This window comes from Mya arenaria, chromosome 2, assembly GCF_026914265.1.
Source record: "Mya arenaria isolate MELC-2E11 chromosome 2, ASM2691426v1".
Classification (NCBI taxonomy): domain Eukaryota; kingdom Metazoa; phylum Mollusca; class Bivalvia; order Myida; family Myidae; genus Mya; species Mya arenaria.
The window spans coordinates 46786986-46807321 of record NC_069123.1 but is presented as its reverse complement, the minus strand read 5'-3'; the positions used below and the strand labels follow the sequence as shown (position 1 = coordinate 46807321).

The following is a 20336-nucleotide window of genomic DNA, read 5'->3' as shown; positions in this document are numbered from 1 at the left end:
TATTGAGTGAGAAGAAAAATCACTTGACACGTAGACGTTCTAGTTAAGGACACAGGAAAATGAGAGGGCTTGAACCTACTGCTCATTGTTGTAAAATCATTGTCAACTAATCTAAATTACCAATAGTTTAAACACTTCATTAATCTTAAGTAATACATTCTGAGCTAGACTAAAGGGAATGCTGATAGCAGCACTAAATATAATAACTAGAGAACACAGATGGCAGAGCTATTTTAAAGAGCGGAGGCATTCCAAGAGTTTAACACAATGTCTACCAGACAATTACGTCTGTATGTCAATTATAGGCATGAAAGCCCATCCTTGATGAATGCAACTTTTTCTGGGATTTCAAAAATAAGAGTGCTTACATTGCCCTGGATCGCTCACCTGATATGTGGTACTCTGGTCATAACATTTCTATTGTGCTCATTAGATATTTCTATGAGCTGCACAAATGTCCTACTTTTTCACCCAACCTACATATTTAATCTCGATTTAACGAAAAACAATAATTTACGATGATTAGTTGAAAATTAAACATTCTTTTGAGTTCACAAGTTTCTTCTATGAGTTGATTTTGTTGATTTAGTTTCCCCACATACAGTGATCATGTTGTTTTATTGACCTCAAAGCAGAACTCGAAGTTGTATGCTTTGCTCTTACTTTGCTACTGTTGAAACTAGAGCTGTCACAGGAGTGACGAATACCCCCAAATGCCGCCTGGACACAGGAATGGCAAACCATTCCTTTGAAAAGAGGCCATAACTCCAAGGTTACTGCACACTGCATCTTCTTTTATCATGCATGTATTGTTTTATTTAAATCTGTTGAGTAATTTAGAAGTTACACTGCTGACAAGAAAAACTAGCCTTTCATGAGTTATCGTCCGGAAACCGTTTTTCTATTTTTAGTAACAGTGACCTTGACTTTGGCCCCACCAGCCCCAATATCGAACTTGACCTGTATCTTCTGATGTTACACCTGTGTACCCAAAATTGTTCGAATCTGTCTAGCCTTTAATGAGTTATCGTCCGGAAACCGTTTTTCTTTTTTTAGTAACAGTGACCTTGACTTTGGCCCCACCAGCCCCAATATCGAACTTGACCTGTATCTTCTGATGTTACACCTGTGTACCAAAAATTGTTCAAATCTGTCTAGCCTTTCATGAGTAATCGTCCGGAAACCGTTTTTCTACTTTTAGTAACAGTGACCTTGACCTTGGCCCAACCAGCCCCAATATCGAACTTGACCTGTATCTTCTGATGTTACACCTGTGTACCAAAAATTGTTCAAATCTGTCAAGCCTTTCATGAGTAATCGTCCGGAAACCGTTTTTCTATTTTTTGTAACAATGACCTTGACCTTTGCCCCACCAGCCCCAATATCGAACTTGACCTGTATCTTCTGTTGTTACACCTGTGTACCAAAAATTGTTTAAATCTGTCTAGCCTTTCATGAGTTAGCATCCATATATCGTTTTTCTATTTTTAGTAACAGTGACCTTGACCTTGGCCCCACCAGCCCCAATATTGAACTTGACCTGTATCTTCTGATATTACACCTGTGTACCAAAAATTGTTCGAATCTATCTAGCCTTTCATGAGTTAGCGTCCGGAAACCGTTTTTCTATTTTTAGTAACAGTGACCTTGACCTTGGCCCCACCAGCCCCAATATCGAACTTGACCTGTATCTTCTGATGTTACACCTGTGTACCAAAAATTGTTCAAATCTGTCTAGCCTTTCATGACCGAATTACATTTGCAGTTATTTCGTTTATAAAAATATAGTGAATTATTTTCACATTTGTTAGTTTTTCCTTGTTAAAAAAGAAAGAAAACACATTCCATAAAAAAAACGCGGCGATGGTAATTCTTCGGTCCACTTATCGGCCTTGGAGGGTGTAAAAGAGTAAATGCGGAGGAAAGCGGATATTGGGTAATTAGATTTCGTGTCCGCGATGCCAAAAAATCTGCCAAGTAAAATGAAAAGTGATAGTTCCGCGAGTTATGTACTGTAACCCATATTCCATTTTGACCTAGATTTTTAAAGTTCACCTTTGACCACCAAGTGGTCAGGTAAGCTAAAAAGTAATTAAATGGGGCTTGACAGCAGATGATATGATTGCAATCACATCGCTAACAACTCATGCATCTTTCGCAATTTATGCATTTTTTTCTATTCGAAATTAATGTGGATGTCTACCATGTCAATCCCAGTATTTTTTTAATCATTAAAAATAGCGTCGGTATATTTATTTGCACATATATGATTTAAACTTGGTAACCATTATGTGCTATTTCAAACAGGGAAACACAGATGAGATAGCAACATGATTTAACAATTTTATGTCAATGTGATGAATAATTGGCTTCCTACTAGCTCCCATTGACAATTCTAGGCTTGTTTTGAGGAAATACTGTATTTTTTTTGCCGATTTAAGGACCATCAGGTGTCTAGCCCTATTAAACACGACCCCTATAAAAATACACCAGATGTGAAATTTGTTTTATAATAAAATTTGCAATTTATAAAGCAATGTAAATTGCTATATATGTTACTTAAATAGGTTTGAACATTATTAATACACCTGTAATAGATCAGATAAGTACACATAGATTTACGGTACATTTCATTTTTTTTTGCTTTTCTGAGACAGAATCTCAAATAAAAATGCTTAACATTAATAGTAAATCAAGGTTTTGAATTGTGGATTTATCCTGAATATATCAACCCTGTAAATAACAAAACATAATTTTGAAAATACGGAAAACATCTGCAAACCTTGTGTTTGAGAAGTCCATTAGGGCCGATGATGTTGTCAAAAATATGTTTGCCGACATGTGAGTCTACTGCGCTGAGAGGGTCGTCCAGTAAGTACAGGTCCCTATCCTGGTATACGGCCCTCGCAAGACTAACACGCTGCTTCTGGCCCCCAGAAAGGTTAATGCCCTGAAAAGATATGGCAATGATGAAACCATCATGTTTTACAAAAGCTATTGTAAGACCGGTGTATGAGGTATACAACTAAATAGCATCCATTATTGATCATATGTGTGCATGTCAAAGATGGCAGCTGTACCTTACATTGAGCTAGGAGTAAACTTAAATCATTCTTTTGCAACCTTGAACTCTAATGTAAATAACTATGTCTGTTGCACTAACAATTTTTTAGATATGATCAAAAGTCCCAAAATGCCGAAGACTTTCTTCGCCAATCAGGGGCCACATTCCGTATATAGGATCATATAGAGCTGTCTAACTGAATTGTCTGATGGCCCTAAACACGTGTATGAAGTATGATGTCAATTGAATGAACAATTTTTGAGATATGGTCAAAAGTGCTGTTCCAAAAAACTTTAACCTAACATCATTAGTCAATCAGGAGCCATAATTTGCATTCAAAATTAACTTAATTTTCTGATGGCTCAAACAAATGTGAGAAGTATCTAGCCATCTGAATGACTGTGTTTTTTTTTGAGATAAGACTAAACATCCCAACTTTCATAATTTTAAAGGTAATAGACAATCACAGGCCGTTGTCTAACATAATTGTCTAAAGGCCCTGATCAACTGTGTGAAATATCCTTTGATTTATATCAGTTTTACAAAGATATGAGTAAAAATCCAAACTTGCCCTAAAACTATAACCAAACAATCTAAATCAATCTAGGGCCATAATATGAACTTGGATCATACAGAGTTGTCTGACTTAATCGTCTGATGTCTCTGAAAAAACGTGTGAAGTATCAAGTATTGAACGCTGGGTATTCGAGATATTAGTAACAATCCCAAATTGCCACAGAAAACTTTCAAGGAAATAGGCCATTTTTTTCCAGATGAAAAATGACAAGGTTTACCACATTCTCTAGCAAACACTGATGTCATCTGAGAGGAAGCAAATTCTGATGTGTCACTTTTAGAGGAAATGTTATTTAAACTTCTCTAAAAATAAAGCCCCACTTTAATCAAATTTATTTTCAAAAATAGTGCACTAATGATGTACTTTTTAATGATAAGGAAGTGAGGATTGAAAATGTTGACAGTTACTTGAATGGAAGCCCTGCATAAAGTACATCCTTATATCTGCGTTAACCAAGACTTCACAGACCAGATCTATACAAAAAGGATGTTGAAATCATCAATACTGTGAAACTTCATCTCACAATCGGGGGTAATAAACTTGAGGACAAACTCCGGGTTAATGAGAAGGGTACACAGATACAATCGGATCATTGTCTCATCAAGTACATCAGATTCAGCTCTTATTATCAAGTACTCGTTCTGACTTTCTAAGAATCAGTAATTGTAATAATTGCGACCTCACACTGAAACAAACATTTTATTTTTATTATATGCCTGAATAACGATTTAAAATTACATTTAATCTTATTTTATCAAAAAAAGAGTTCTTAACCATATGCAATAATAAACAAAGGTAACATTATACATAAAATGGCCTTTTATTAATAATTATCGTCATTTAAATGGAAATTGGTTTAAGCACAGAGAAATAAGCCAATTCTTCTACATCTTGACACAGACTGTTAAGCCAACTTTTTTTATTATTAAATATATTGGCCGAGTAACATTACGAAAGAATCAGTCATAAACCGAACATTATAAAATCTTAACAGGGCTTCAGAATGGGAATGCGATTTACTGTAATGCTGATCTCTGCACATTACCTTTTCTCCGATTTCTGTCTGGTCGCCAGCAGGCATGATGTCAAGGTCAGCCTGTAGAGCACAGGCCTGAATCACCTCCTGGTAGCGACTCACATCAGCAGACTTTCCAAACAAAACATTGTCCTGCAGGGTGGCGTTCTGAATCCACGCCTGCTGAGATACGTAGGCCAGCGAACCCTGGGAGTATCAGTAACTTGTGTTATTTAAGATGATGTATATTCAGAGATATGTTTATATAAAAAGGGTTCCCCCTGGGTTCTAAAAAGTTGTCGCCACTTTTTCGCGGGGGGGTTAAGGGGGCCGCGAAAGGCCCCCTTACGGCGAAGCCCCCTGAAGCTCATGGTGTTTAAGCATTTTAAGAGCCTTAAATTGCAAAAACATAACATTCTGTTGTAAATGAAGCACAAGATATTAGCAAGTTGTTATTCTATTGACAAAATACATTGTATATGGACTAGTTTATAATTAAAAAAATATGAAAATATTACAAAAAATGTGACATAAACATCAATATGTTGATTTCAGTCTAATGCCTGCATACAATAGTGTCATAGCATTAAAGAATACAATTGTGAAATTATGAGATAAATTTAAAATAAATGAAAACTCAAACAAAAATACATTGTCAAACTAGGGCCATAACTTTTCTAATAGAAATTCGTCTACCTACTCTTTACACCAGCCAACTTATTAGAAGCCTTATCAAATGGGGTTTAATTCTATTTATTTGTAAGCATACCCAATGATTTCTGTTAATCTTTTTGAACCCTTAGAATGCTGCATTTATAGCAATTACAAATTTCGACAAAACCGAAAGCAAATCTATTTTTAGCGCGTAAACGTCATTACGAAATTTGCATATCACGTGACTTACCGACAACATAAAATTCTTTGATTTGCATTTTTAAAAACTAACACGATAATTACGCAACAACAAAGCTGTTGAGCTAAATATTAAAATTGTTTTGCTAATAAGAGACATAACAGTTAAAGGATGTCATTGTTTATCCGTGAAAGCAATAAAATTCTGCAATAATTAGCGAGGTGTTGACTGGGCCGTGACTGCTTGCCCTAATTATCGGATTAATTTTTGTTGTCGCACCAGCAGATGCGCTTGATTTATGACAGTGACAGAATCGATTATCGTGCAGGCCGCATGGGCACCACTTACGTCATTTTAAGAAAATATTTTAGAAAAAAATAGTTGTCGCCATAAATTCGCCAAATTTGAAAAGTTGTCGCCACTTTTGCGATTTTGTCGCAAATGGCGACAATGGCGATCGCCAGAGGGAACCCTGTATAAAGGAAGCAGAATCCATTTCATCTCTTAAACAAATAGGAGACAAACAGCTTTCCCAGAATCATGGCAGATACAGCCTTTGTTTAAATTTATTTATTTTACAATGAAAGAAATTATAACATTTAATTAATCACTCTCTTTGGCACGATTTTATGGGAGAGTATGGTGTTGTGTTGTGGTGAAAACCATGGACGAAACCCACTTGTTCAACTTGGTGACCACTAATCAAATTCACATGCACCCTAGCCGAATGTTGAACCTGAGGCACCTAGGTGAGAAGTGACCGAGCTAACCACTGCGCTAACCAGAGCACCTTGTATGTAAGTTTTAACTTGTTCTGTGTAGCAGAACTTTGTTCAATAATGTGGACACAAGATGTGTGATGTACCTTGACAGTAACATTGCCGTGTATCTTCTCCATCTCACCGAGGACAGCCTGGAGCATCGAGGACTTGCCGGATCCCACGGTGCCCACAACTGCCACCAGGCTACCAACTGGCACATCCAAATTGATGCTGCAAATACAAGCATAACAGTCAGCATTAGAGTTGACAATATTGAATGGTTTCTTTTATATAATATATCTCTATCATGAGTAAACACAATAGAAATGAAATACAGTAAAACTGCGATCGCTCGAGGTCGCCAGGGACCGAGCCAAATCCTCGAGGGAACCAATGTTTCGAGCGACCCGATTATCAATTTTCCAGTTTGATATGAAATATCTTTCAGTGTATTTTAAGTTTGAAGTCGTCAAACAGACTGTTTACTAAGACACCGATTATGTGCTAATATGTTCAAAGGTTGTCGTAAACTAAATGTAAAACGCAAAATAAAAAACAATAAATGAATATATAAAAATGTTTATTTAAACAAAGAAGCACATTTTCGTAACAAGCAATATTTGAATGACAGTAAATATCGTGGTATTATTCAGATTTAAGTTTCGCAAAATCAAGGATTGTTAATTGGCGTATCTTGTCGGTTTCGTGAAACTGTTCAATCGTAATGTGAAGCAAAGTGACAAGAGGGAATTCCTTTCAGAGATTCTGATGTTGGATCGATATGGTAGTGTTTTATTCATATTTTTATTACTCATTTAAATTTATCACAATTTACTTCTCGTCATTAACTTCTCATAATTTTCATCTCAAATGCCCATATCAACTAATATCAGTCATGCGTTAACAGTGAAAAACGGTTTTTCACACCTTATCAAATTGCCTTTCAACTGTCATTGCAATTTTTACAACTTGCGAAAATTTTAATACCTAGCAATTGTTTGTTTATTTTGGAACACGCGTTCGGGAAAAAGTGTGAAATCATGTCCTCGAGGGAGCCATAAGGTTTTGTGCAAGATTTGTGTACTTGGGACCCAGGATATTGCTCGACTGCTCGACATAATTAGGTTTCGATGCAGCGTGGGTATATTTTATATGAAAATAGAAGGAAAAAAGTTCGGGACCAAGCTCCGACCTCGAGGGAACGCAGGTTCTCGAACGACCGCTTGTTTGAGGGAACGCAGTTTCACTGTATTAAGCATGTAAAAAACTTACTATCATGATCAGTCTTCCTGAAATTGTACAGTTTACCCGGTATGAGTGTCCACGTGACAGGCAAGTTGGAAGCTTAAGCCTGTCTAAAAAAAATATTTGCCAGTCCACTACACAAACATGCTATCAACTAGTACACAACTGAGAAATGACAAGTTGGATTGAAACTTGTTGCAACCAACCAACAACACATCAAAACAGTTGTAACAAGAGATGTCACAGTATGTGACGAATGCCCCCGAATGTGACATTGACCTATGAACAAGGTCAGTACATGAAAAGTAGATCTTGCCTTTACGTGTCAAATACATATGGCAAGTTATTTTAAATTGCCTCTGAACATAAAAAATACCACCCGTATTTGACAACCTACACTGTTATGTCCTTACATTCAGCATTCCATTGTGAATAACAACTAAGAGTATCTTTCACCTTAGAGGTAGGGACATGGGTCTTGTACCCAACACGTCGTCTTGGTATGTCGAACGCATGTGGCAAGTCATTTTAAAATCTGTCCATACGAGAGAAAGTTACAGCCCGGACAGGACAACCTATACTCTATATCCTTATATATGCAGCATTCTATTGTGAATAAACACCTAAGTGTGACCTTGACCTTAGAGGTAGGGACATGGGTCTTGCACACGACACGTCGTCTTGGTATGTGGAACACATGTGGCAAGTTATTTTAAAATCTGTCCATAAAAGGGAAAGTTACAGCCCGGACACGCCAACCTATACTCTATGTCCTTATATGCAGCACTCCATTGTGAATAAACACAAAGTGTGACCTTGACCTTAGAGGTAGGGACATGGGTCTTGCACGTGACACATCGTCTTGGTATGTGGAACACATGTGGCAAGTTATTTTATAATCTGTCCATACAAGGTAAAGTAACAGCCCGGACACGCCAACCTATACTCTATGTCCTTATATGCAGCACTCCATTGTGAATAAACACCTAAGTGTGACCTTGACCTTAGAGGTAGGGACACAGCTCTTGCACGTGACACGTCGTCTTGGTATGTGGAACACATGTGGCAAGTTATTACAAAATCTGTCCATACAAGGGAAAGTTACAGCCCGGACACGACAATCTATACTCTATGTCCTTATATGCAGCACTCCATTGTGAATAAACATCTAAGTGTGACCTTGACCTTAGAGGTAGGGACACGGGTCTTGTACCCGACACGTCGTCTTGGTATGTGGAACACATGTGGCAAGTTATTTTAAAATCTGTCCATACAAGGGAAAGTTACAGCCTGGACACGACAACCTATACTCTATGTCCTTATATGCAGCACTCCATTGTGAATAAACACCTAAGTGTGACCTTAACCTTAGAGGTAGGGACACAGGTCTTGCACGTGACACGTCGTCTTGGTATGTGGAACACATGTGGCAAGTTATTTTAAAATCTGTCCATACCAGGAAAAGTTACAGCCCGGACACGAGTTATCGGACACACGGACGGTCGGAAGGACGGACGGTGAATTTTTAATATGCCCACCTTTGGGGGCATAATAAAATGCCGTAACAGATGAATCAACTTCATACTGCAATCAACATCATGATTGCTTATCAGAAATGGCCCACTTTTGTTGAGATTTTGTGACGTCAACAATGTAGGATCAACAAACTATCGCTAAGACAAATAAAAAAAGAAAAGACAATAAGTTTTTGCATGCATTAAGCTTTTAGGTACCTTCTTGCTCTTTAGTCAACAAAAAATATGCTGATCATTCGGACTGTCAATTATAGAAGAGCTGCTCGACCCGTGACATATAATCCAAGAATAATATTTAGGAAACTTTATTATTTGCTGTTTTTAGCAAAGAGAAGTAAAGGGTAAATAATTCTGTACATACTCTCTTAGTGTAGATATCCCAGTTTTCTCCCATGAAAATTCACCATCCTTGATAGACACAGCATGCTCTGAAATATTAATATAGCATCAATTTATTAAATTGTAATGTTGTTTATTGAAGCGATGCTTTTGAAATAGATTTCTCCCATTCAACAGGAAGCTAAGTTGAAGAGATATTATAAAGAGGAGCTGTCACAGTATGTGACGAATGCCCCCGAATGTGACATTGACCTATGAACAAGGTCAGTACATGAAAAGTTAAAGATCAAACAAATACATATGGCAAGTTATTTTGAACATAAAAAAATACCACCCATACTTGACAACCTACATTCATGTGTCCATATATTCAGCATTCCATTGTGAATAAACACAAAGTGTAGCTTTCACATTAGAGGTAGGGACATGGGTCTTGCACGTGACACGTCGTCTTGGTTTGTCGAACACATGTGGCAAGTAATTTTAAAATCTGTCCATACAAGAGAAAGTTACAGCCTGGACATAACAACCAATACTCTGTATCCTTATATGCAGCACTCCATTGTAAATAAACACCTAAGTGTGACCTTGACCTTAGAGGTAGGGACACGGTTCTTGCACGTGACACGTTGTCTTGGTATGTCGAACACATGTGGCAAGTTATTTTATATTCTGTCCATACAAGGGAAAGTTACAGCCTGGACACGACAACCTATACTCTATGTTCTTATATGCAGCACTCCATTGTGAATAAACACCTAAGTGTGACCTTAACCTTAGAGGTAGGGACACAGGTCTTGCACGTGACACGTCGTCTTGGTATGTGGAACACATGTGGCAAGTTATTTTAAAATCTGTCCATACCAGGAAAAGTTACAGCCCGGACACGACAATCTATACTCTATGTCATTATATGCAGCATTCCATTGTGAATAAACACCTGAGTGTGACCTTGACCTTAGAGGTAGGGACACGGTTCTTGCACGCGACACGTTGTCTTGGTATGTCGAACACATGTGGCAAGTTATTTTAAAATCTGTCCATACAAGGGAAAGTTACAGCCCGGACACGACAATCTATACTCTATGTCCTTATATGCAGCATTCCATTGTGAATAAACACTAAGTGTGACCTTGACCTTAGAGGTAGGGACACAAGTTTTGCACACAACACGTCTTCTTGATATGCCGAACACATGTGGCAAGTTATTTTAAAATCTGTCCATACAAGGGAAAGTTACAGCCCGGTCACGACAACCTATACTCTATGTCCTTATATGCAGCATTCCATTGTGAATAAACACCCAAGTGTGACCTTGACCTTAGAGGTAGGGACACGGTTCTTGCACGCGACACGTCATCTTGGTATGCCGAACACATGTGGCAAGTTATTTTAAAATCTGTCCATACAAGGGAAAGTAACAGCCCGGACACGACAACCTATACTCTATGTCGTTATATGCAGCATGCCATGGTAAATAAACACTAAGTGTGACCGTGACCTTAGAGGTAGGGACACGGTTCCTGCACGTGACACGTCGTCTTGGTATGTGGAACACATGTGGCAAGTTATTTTAAAATCTGTCCATAATATTCTGAGTTATTGAGTCGGACGGACGGACAGACCGACGGACGGTACGATTTTAATATGCCCACCTTCGGTAATATTGTATTAGAGGGTATAGATTTTACATTAAATGTCTTAAGCACGGTTTTAATAAATATATGTCTGGACAAAATAATGCATTATAAAAACACACAAAAGTTTTGCTAAATTTTGTCAAAAGAAAGATGACACAGATGAGTGTTTTTAGTTTGAAATGATCTAAAAACAAACTAATATCAAAATAATGATGCATGCCTAAAGTCACCCTCGCGAAAACACATGTACATAAAATTATTACTAATAATTATGCTATCTTACTTGACCTGCCAAGTTATTTGCTATTTACATTCATGTTTTTAAAACACCCAATTTGCACATGCAAATCGTGAATTCTATTTATAAATATCTTTGTTATAGTCAAACATGATTCAGAGGCATCAAAGATGTGCACGTGCACTGTGACATCTTCCCCACATCCTGACATCTTGACTGTTTAGTTGTCAAATAGTTTGTATAACTGAATTGCATATCCTTTTAAAGATTATTTCATTTCAATATGCACTCCCCATTATTTATAAACAAACAGGTACATTAACCTGACACAGGTCAGATATATCAATAATCTGCCACTCACTTGCATCAGGGTCATTCTGTACAGCATTGGGGTTGAGCTCATCGTTGCCAAGGAACTTGCACAATCTCTCTAGGGACACACGCACCTGGACAGAAGCAAAGGTGTTCAACATCTCAAAGTAAAATAATTTACAATCAACAGCAAAGGTAATTTGGTTCTAAAAATGTAGATGCTGAAACATAAAGCTTACCAACATTTTTTCAGCCCTTACGTTCCATGGCCGACAGTCTAAGGTAGGTTCATCCCAACCCTTGCATAGGTTTTTTTGCGGAAAGAAGCTTTGCCAAGTTTCCACAGAACACCCTGCACAAGGGTTGAAAAGAACCTTACGAGAGCGGCCATGGTGGATGCTTTTGTGAATGTACTTGTACAATGATGATTGAGACATTTTGAATGTACCTGTACTAGGATAACTGAGACATGTGCTTGTATTGGTACAATGTTAACTAAGAAAAGCATATGAGTACCTTAACCTGAGGCAAGTATGAAAGTACTGAACATACAAATTATGCTGTTGACAAAGACATGAGCATGCCAGTACTGCATGGGTGAAAGTTTCAAATTTGCAAAATACTGAAAGTTTTGTTGGGGCCAGGAGGCCGCCTAGGCCTCTGGTTGGTCCAGGGAATCTCCGGAAATTAAGCCACAAAATATATTAGCAAATAACCATTATAACCTTGTAAAGAAATTATAGAAATAAAATTCAATAGATGTTGCAAGTTGTAAAACTTTCTTTTCATTTAATTTGTTGGGGATTGTCTTCCCACAAAAAGTGTAATCTGCCACACTACAACGTTCCATCTTTATGAGCCAATCAGACCATTTGAAATCCTGTCATAATACGGAAAACTTTCAACAATGGTATTGTTGACTTTGACAAGTCTGAGTGAACCTGTATGCCATTGACTTAAAACAAGTGTTAAAGTACCTGTACAACACTGGAGATGACTTGTGGGAGCATGGAGAGGGGGAAGCGTAGGATGTTGAAGAGGGAGAGGGAGACGAATGCCTTCTCAGCGTCTAGGATGTGGCTCGAGTCCACCAGCACGTACACCGCAAATGTCACCAGGCACACCTGAATATATATAGTAGTAACATTGTAGTCATAAACGGAGACTTCTAGATATCCTATTCATTGTCATTTAAAAACAAATATTGTCAGGGCTATTCCAGTAAAGCATATAACCCACGAGGGGAAGGCATCGTTTTAATAGTATATGGGTGGGTATCTTTTTCCACTGATTTGGACCACAAAAGGTTTAAATTGCTTTTGTAGGCGGGTGGTATAATTAAAAAATGCCTTCCCCTGGGGTTATATGTTTAAATCGAATAGCCCTCATGTGCTTTCGTGCTTTCAGGCACTTACCTCTATTAAGACTATATGACAGTCTTTGTTAAAAACTAGAGCTGTCACAGGAGTGACGAATACCCCCAAATGCCGCCTGGACACAGGAATGGCAAACCATTCCTTTGAAAAGAGGCCATAACTCCAAGGTTACTGCACACTGCATCTTCTTTTATCATGCATGTATTGTTTTATTTAAATCTGTTGAGTAATTTAGAAGTTACACTGCTGACAAGAAAAACTAGCTGATCTCTTCTGGAATAAGCGTTCATGAGCTTTTCTTCCAACACGATCATCATCAAATTTTACAAGTACATATTTGGGCTTGAATGCATCCTTATCCACCTGGGAATAAATCCCGGGACTGTTCCTGTAGCCGAATTAACAAGTCCATCTGACAGGTCAATATTTGTAATAAGCACTACTGGGGCAAATATGCCATACTTAAGTTCTGCTGGTATTCCACTGGCATCTGGTTCAAATGAAGCATGCTGGATTTGTTTTGTTTGTTCATCTTTCCAAGTGTCAATTACTTTTAAGGTAAATATTTGCTCATTTAGTTTTTGAAGGATCTATCGAACTTGACCTGTATCTTCTGATGTTATACCTGTGTACAAAAAAAATTCCAATCCGTCAAGCCTTTCATGAGTTATCATCTGGAAACCATTTTTCTATTTTTAGTAACAGTGACCTTGACCCCACCAGCCCCAATATCAAACTTGATCTGTATCTTCTGATGTTACACTTGTGTACCAAAAATTATTCAAATCCGTTCAGCCTTTCATGAGTTATCGTCCGGAAACCGTTTTTCTTTTTTTAGTAACAGTGACCTTGACCTTTGCCTCACCAGCCCCAAAATCGAACTTGACCTGTATCTTCTGATGTTACACCTGTGTACCAAAAAATGTTCAAATCTGTCAACCCTTTCATGAGTTATCGTCCGGAAACCGTTTTTCTATTTTTAGTAACAGTGACCTTGACCTTGGCCCCACCAGCCCCAATATCGAACTTGACCTGTATCTTCTGATGTTACACCTGTGTACCAAAAAATGTTCAAATCTGTCAAGCCTTTCATGAGTTATCGTCCGGAAACCATTTTCTATTTTTAGTAACAGTGACCTTGACCTTGGCCCCACCAGCCCCAATATCGAACTTGACCTGTATCTTCTGATGTTACACCTTTGTACCAAAAATTGTTCAAATCTGTCTAGCCTTTCATGAGTTATCGTCCGGAAACCATGAAAACCGACAGACCGACTTACGGACAGACGGACCGACAAGCTCACTCCTATATACCCCCTCAAACTTCGTTTGTGGGGGTATAACAAGTGTAAACATATATTAAGCCAGCCATACCAGAACAGGAGCGACAGTCCACATAAAGGTGGTACAAGCGTTGAGATACGACATCCTCTTGAGCACTGCCAATTCCTTGTTCCGGATCTCCAGAACCTTCTTCTCGAACGATGGCTCCCATGCGTAGAGCTTCAACACCTAGAGCAGGAAGGTAGAAAGGTTACATTCAGGAGCTTTCACTAATTTCATTTACTCTTTACCATGCTCATACTGTGTCAAAAGTGTGAAGCATTTATTTGTTGAATTGTAAATAAATGGGAACTAACAAATCATATATTGTTGCGAAGGATGCCACATATGATTACATATATTTGTTATGTTATTATTATGTCTGAATAATGATGCCGTTAGTGAACGGTTGTTCATCAGTTTGAACGGTTATCTTGGCCGTTTTCGTATTTTACAAAGTATTTTCATGCCACCCTGCCGGTCGTTGGATTACTATATAAGGCTGCAGTGTTGTCTGAACTGTGACTTTTTTACAAAATTACAAGGACTTTACATAGAAATTATATTAGTTACTTTAGACGTAGTTGGCTGAATTTAAATTCATTCATATCAAAGGTTCATTTTGAGTTTATAATTTTGTAATATTAAAACGTGTATAACTGAGAAAATGATGTTATTAGTGGATAAATAAACAATATATCAAATTATATTTAAAAGGATTAAAGTTAATTCCGATGTGAAGAAAAAAAACCTATTATACAGCCCTCTAATGCAAGTTATAATAAAAATAATCACCACATATACTCAATTATGTAAGTTAGGTTTATATTGTGTAGTTTTACCTTGATTCCATTGAGAATCTCGTTCATCATCTTGATGCGCTTGTCCTTGAGGTTCATCTGTTGTACCTGGTACTCCTTCACCTTGTTAGCAACAACAGCATTCAGTGGAATCATCACCACCATCACTCCAACACCTACAATAGGGATTTAAGAGTGTAAATAATCAGTCACTACACTTAAAGAAATTTGAAGAATCATGAAATACAAAGCGTGCATTAGTCATAGAAATATCATCTATCAAAAGAGGGATATAAAGTATGGTAATAACAGCTTAAATTCAATTCTAAATACATCACAGGCCAAGATGAATTGTACTCAAAGATACAACAGTTAAGCACTTAAAAAGGAAGGTGGTCAGAAATGTTTGTTCATGCTTGTACCTACCATGCAGCTCCCTAGTGTTCTTCAATAAGATGGTGACCATATGATACAGCCTAAACCTGTCAGGATGGAAGGTTCTAGTGTCCTCAAAAGATAGACAATGGAGTTGGTGACCGATACAGGTCTTAACTGCCATGATAAATAATCTGAGTGCTCTCCATAGCAACACAATATTAATGGTGATTTTTACCTGCCATAATGATGGCCCAAGTTTCCTCAAAAGAAACAATATGTGATGGGCCTGACCTACTTTGTTGGCGGTCAGAGTATCCTTCAGAAGAAAAAACAATGGAGATGGTGATCTTTACAGGCCTTACCTGCCATGATGGAAGGTCCTAGCGTTCTCCAGAGAAAGATAATGGATATTGTGATCTGTACAGGGCCTGACCAAATCATGTGGATGTAAGTCATCATGTCGTTGAAACGCTGGGCATCCACTGACATCAGGTTCACAATCTCGCCCACGGTGGAGGAACGCCTCGCAGTATTTGACAGCTTCAACATCTGGAACAACAAAGAGTTGCAATAATATTGGATCATATCTCATGTGAACATAACTTATACAGTACATGAAGTTACATGCCATTATGCCATTTCAAGGCAAACCAGATGGTCACTCATGGTATCTTTTATTAAATTTGAAGCAATGAATAGCTTTCAGTTTATGTAGGCTATCCTTTTGTCACAATTTCATGGAAATAACTTGAGGAACTTATCCATGTTAATACAGTCCTACCTTCTCATATACAGATCCGATGATTGCGGTGCGGAGACGCATGCCAACGACCGTGCAGGCATGGAAGTACTGGTGTAAGATGATTGACTGGAACATGACAACGGCCAACATGAGAGATGCGTAGAAGTAACCCTTCCACGTCTCCTGGCTCTTGTCTGTTGTGTAACCAATCAGGAACCTAGCCACGGAGAAAACAAACAAACAGTTTAGAACAAGACAGCAGACATAATTCTGTAACAAGCTGAATATTTGTCTTATTTATTCCAATTACGATAGTTTTGTTGGATAAACAATTACATTAGGCTAAACTTTCCACAAAGAAAAAACATACCTTATGCACCACAAATAAGTAACAGACAAACATAAAAAACATATCCAACTCTAGTACTTACTTTAACAGCAGAGGGCTAACAAACTGCAGCATATCAAAGACAAGCTTGAAGCCTGCAGCACATAGAGTCTTGAACCAGAATGTTTTAGCCATGGCCCTAAACAGGCGTGGATTCTCCTTCTTGCACTCCTGCTGGATAGTTTGAACTTCTGGGGTGTCCTTGATATCCTTACTCGCCCCTCCACTCATATCCTTCATTTCAACCTCTCGCGATGCACTGTGAGATGATGGTTTAGCATTGGTGGCACACCTGAACAAAAGCAATAATTAATGAATATAGTCTTAAAATAACAATGTGATCTCTTTTTCAACAGTTGTCATGATCACTTTATTCATAGTTATTTCATCTCAAGTAACAATATTCTTCAATGTTTCGTTTTTAAGCTATTGGCCACTCTCACTTTCCCAAACACATTTTAACATGATTCTCTATATAGATCTTTTCTCTATAGGTATTGTTTATTTGTTCTTGACCATATACAAAAGAGATGTTTTATAATTAAAAAATGTTGGCTGGCCGGTTACTATGGCAATTTAACTTGTGCTGGGCTTCCCGCAATTGGGTAATTGTTAAGACTGAAGATAAAACTCTTGCTAAGTTATTAAAATTCAGCTCTTTACCAGTACAGATGAATGATAAATCAAGCAAATACATACTCCCTCCATCTTTGAAGCTCCTTCTGCCAGTTGTGATCAAACTTGGGCATTATATTTCGAGACTTGTCATTTGGGTTGAGATTCCACAGGTCTGTGGCCACCAGGGCACGCTTGTAGCCCTGAATTACCAGGCTGGAAAAAACAGAAGCATACATTCTAAATGTGCGCGTTCATCGCTTAAAAAAAAGATATGGTCAAAAAGGTGGTGTAAAAGCATCTATAAGTCCATAATGCAAAATACAATTATTACTGTATCAAGAGGTTTATCTGTCTACTAAGGTGTAAGTGTATAAGTAGAGTAAAATCACATTGAGTATTTTGATTAGAAGTGACATTTCAATTAATGACAAACAGATACCTGGTAAACCACCAAAATGTCACCCTTGAGATGAATGATACATTCCATTCTGGACAAGGGTTCTGAAAATAATAAAGCCACAGTCACCATTTAACATCTCAAATCATGGAAAACTGAAAAAATAGTGAACAGTAATTTGCTCTACAACAATTTAACAAAGATCTACTGTAATATCTTGCCCATTTTACCATAAGACATTAAGTTTTTTCCTGCTATTTTCAATGAAGGACCAATGAAGGACCATCATAAAGAAAAGCTCTCATATTTCACCTCATCTTCCACTGGCACTGCCCCTACAGGTTGCTTGTCGATGATGCAGGCTATGATAACCTGGGCCATCACGACGGCAAACATGAGATAAAAGGTCACAAACCGGAACATGTCCTCCACATGGTCCTAAAATATAGCAGTAATGTTGACAGCATTGACGCAAAAATGAGAATATCATTATTCAGTTTCCAAACAAGCAAAATGAAAATTTAATTTATATTGCTGAAATGCATCAAAACAAACTGAGAACACATTTACAAAAATAATCACAGAAAATGACATATATAATGCATTGGTCTCTAGAATCCTTCAGAACTCTCCCTCTCTGTCACAGATGGAGGCAACCCACTAACCTGTAAGTAGGCGACCCTGATCTTGGATCTGAATGTTATTATGGAGATGAGGAAGAAAAGGAACCAGAAAAGGAACAGGAAACCGGACGACCTCACGCTGTTCTTGCGCTCAAAATGGACCACCAACGCATACACTACCTGCAAAATTCATACAATGTGCATTTCAATAATTCAACGTTCGTTAACAGTTCTCACCACTAAGTTTAACACATCTACCAACCAGTGCATATGGTAAACAGTTTTAACTTTTATTGGAAATACCGGCAATACATAATTAACAAGAGATGTTTGTCAAACATTATGCCCCCCCTGAGCGCCATGTTGTCAGGATTATATGGACAATTGAATGAAATATGCATGGACCGAAATGACAGCTGATTTGTTGCTGTTTTAAGATTATGAACATTAAAGTGTGAGGATAAAGTGTGTTATGACCGTCATGACCTTTGACTCTATGAACTCAAAATCCAGAGTCATCAGCTGGTCACCAGAAACCTAAATGTCAAGTTTGAGGGCCATGGGTGCAGGCATTGTCAAGTTATCACAAGACAAGTTTTTTTCGTTCAAGGTCACTGTGACCTTGACCTTTGACCCGATGACCCCTTAAATCATAAGGGGTCATCTACAAGTCAGATGCAACTCCAAGTCAAGTTTGAAGGCCATGGGTTCAGGCATTGTTGAGTTATCACTCGGACAACCTTTTACCATTCAAGATCACTGTGACCTTGACCGTTGGCTCTATGAATCCTAAAATCAATAAGGGTGATCTACTGGTCAGGCTTAACATCCATGTCAAGTCTAATGATCATAGGTTCAGGCATTGTTGAGATATCAGTGGGGGAAGATTTGTTAACTTTTTTGCGTTAAAGGTTACTGTGACATTGACCTTGGCCTGATGACCCCCATAGTCGATAGGGGTCATCTACTGGGCAGGCCCAACCTTTATGTCAAGTTTGATGACCATAGGTCCAAGAATTGTTGAGTTTGCTTTCAAGGTCACTGTGACCTTGACCCCTAAAATCATAAGGGGTCATCTACTGGTCAGGTCCAACCTCCATGTCAAGTTTGAGGGCCATAGGTGCAGGCATTGTTGAGTTATCACTTGGACAACCTTTTATCATTCAAGGTCACTGTGACCTTGACCTTTGGCCCAATAACCCCTAAAATTAATAGGGACAATCTTCTGGCCAGGCTGAACCTCCAAATCAAGTTTGAGGGCCATGGGTGCAGCCATTGTCAAGTAATCACTCGGATAACCTTTTACCATTCCAGGTCACTGTGACCTTGACCTTTGGCCCAATGACCCCTTAAATCAATAGGGACCATCTTCTGGCCAGGCCCAACCTCCAAGTCAAGTTTGAGGGCCATGGGTGCAGGCATTGTTGAATTATCAATCGGACAACCTTTTACCATTCAAGGTCACTGTGACCTTGACCTTTGGCCCAATGACCCCCAAAAACAATAGGGGTCATCTACTGGTCAGGCCCAACCTCCAAGTCAAGTTTGAGGGCCATGGGTGCAGGCATTGTTGAGTTATCACTCGAACAACCTTTTACCATTCAAGGTCACTGTGACCTTGACCTTTGACCCATTGAGCCCAAAAAACAATAGGGGTCAGCTACTGGTCAGGCCCAACCTCCAAGTCAAGTTTGAGGGCCATGGGTGCAGGCATTGTCACGTTATCACTCGGACAACCTTTTACCATTCAAAGTCACTGTGACCTTAACCTTTGGCCCAATGACCCCCAAAAACAATAGGGGTCATCTACTGGTCAGGCCCAACCTCCAAGTCAAGTTTGAGGGCCATGGGTGCAGGCATTGTTGAGTTATCACTCGAACAACCTTTTACCATTCAAGGTCACTGTGACCTTGACCTTTGACCCATTGAGCCCAAAAAACAATAGGGGTCAGCTACTGGTCAGGCCCAACCTTCAAGTCAAGTTTGAGGGCCATGGGTGCAGGCATTGTCACGTTATCACTCGGACAACCTTTTACCATTCAAGGTCACTGTGACCTTGACCTTTGGCCTGATGACCCCCAAAAACAATAGGGGTCATCTACTGGTCAGACC

The 20336-nt window shown here is 38.6% G+C and overlaps 1 protein-coding gene across 6 annotated transcripts in view; it reads right to left on the bottom strand.

The window, feature by feature from the left end:
- The window catches only part of LOC128211901 (multidrug resistance-associated protein 1-like), an 89239-nt gene that overhangs the window by 59995 nt on the left and 8908 nt on the right, over positions 1 to 20336 (bottom strand). For all 6 annotated transcript variants that reach the window (XM_052917047.1, XM_052917030.1, XM_052917038.1 and 3 more), the window contains exons 4-18: positions 18267 to 18404; positions 17914 to 18039; positions 17644 to 17705; positions 17286 to 17417; positions 16630 to 16878; positions 16238 to 16415; positions 15819 to 16005; positions 15121 to 15254; positions 14330 to 14467; positions 12557 to 12703; positions 11629 to 11713; positions 9412 to 9478; positions 6375 to 6501; positions 4687 to 4863; positions 2783 to 2950 (exon numbers count right to left, since the gene is read on the bottom strand). In XM_052917047.1, coding sequence (XP_052773007.1) covers positions 2783 to 2950; positions 4687 to 4863; positions 6375 to 6501; positions 9412 to 9478; positions 11629 to 11713; positions 12557 to 12703; positions 14330 to 14467; positions 15121 to 15254; positions 15819 to 16005; positions 16238 to 16415; positions 16630 to 16878; positions 17286 to 17417; positions 17644 to 17705; positions 17914 to 18039; positions 18267 to 18404 — 2115 coding nt within the window. The remainder of the gene's footprint in view (positions 1 to 2782; positions 2951 to 4686; positions 4864 to 6374; positions 6502 to 9411; positions 9479 to 11628; positions 11714 to 12556; positions 12704 to 14329; positions 14468 to 15120; positions 15255 to 15818; positions 16006 to 16237; positions 16416 to 16629; positions 16879 to 17285; positions 17418 to 17643; positions 17706 to 17913; positions 18040 to 18266; positions 18405 to 20336) is intronic.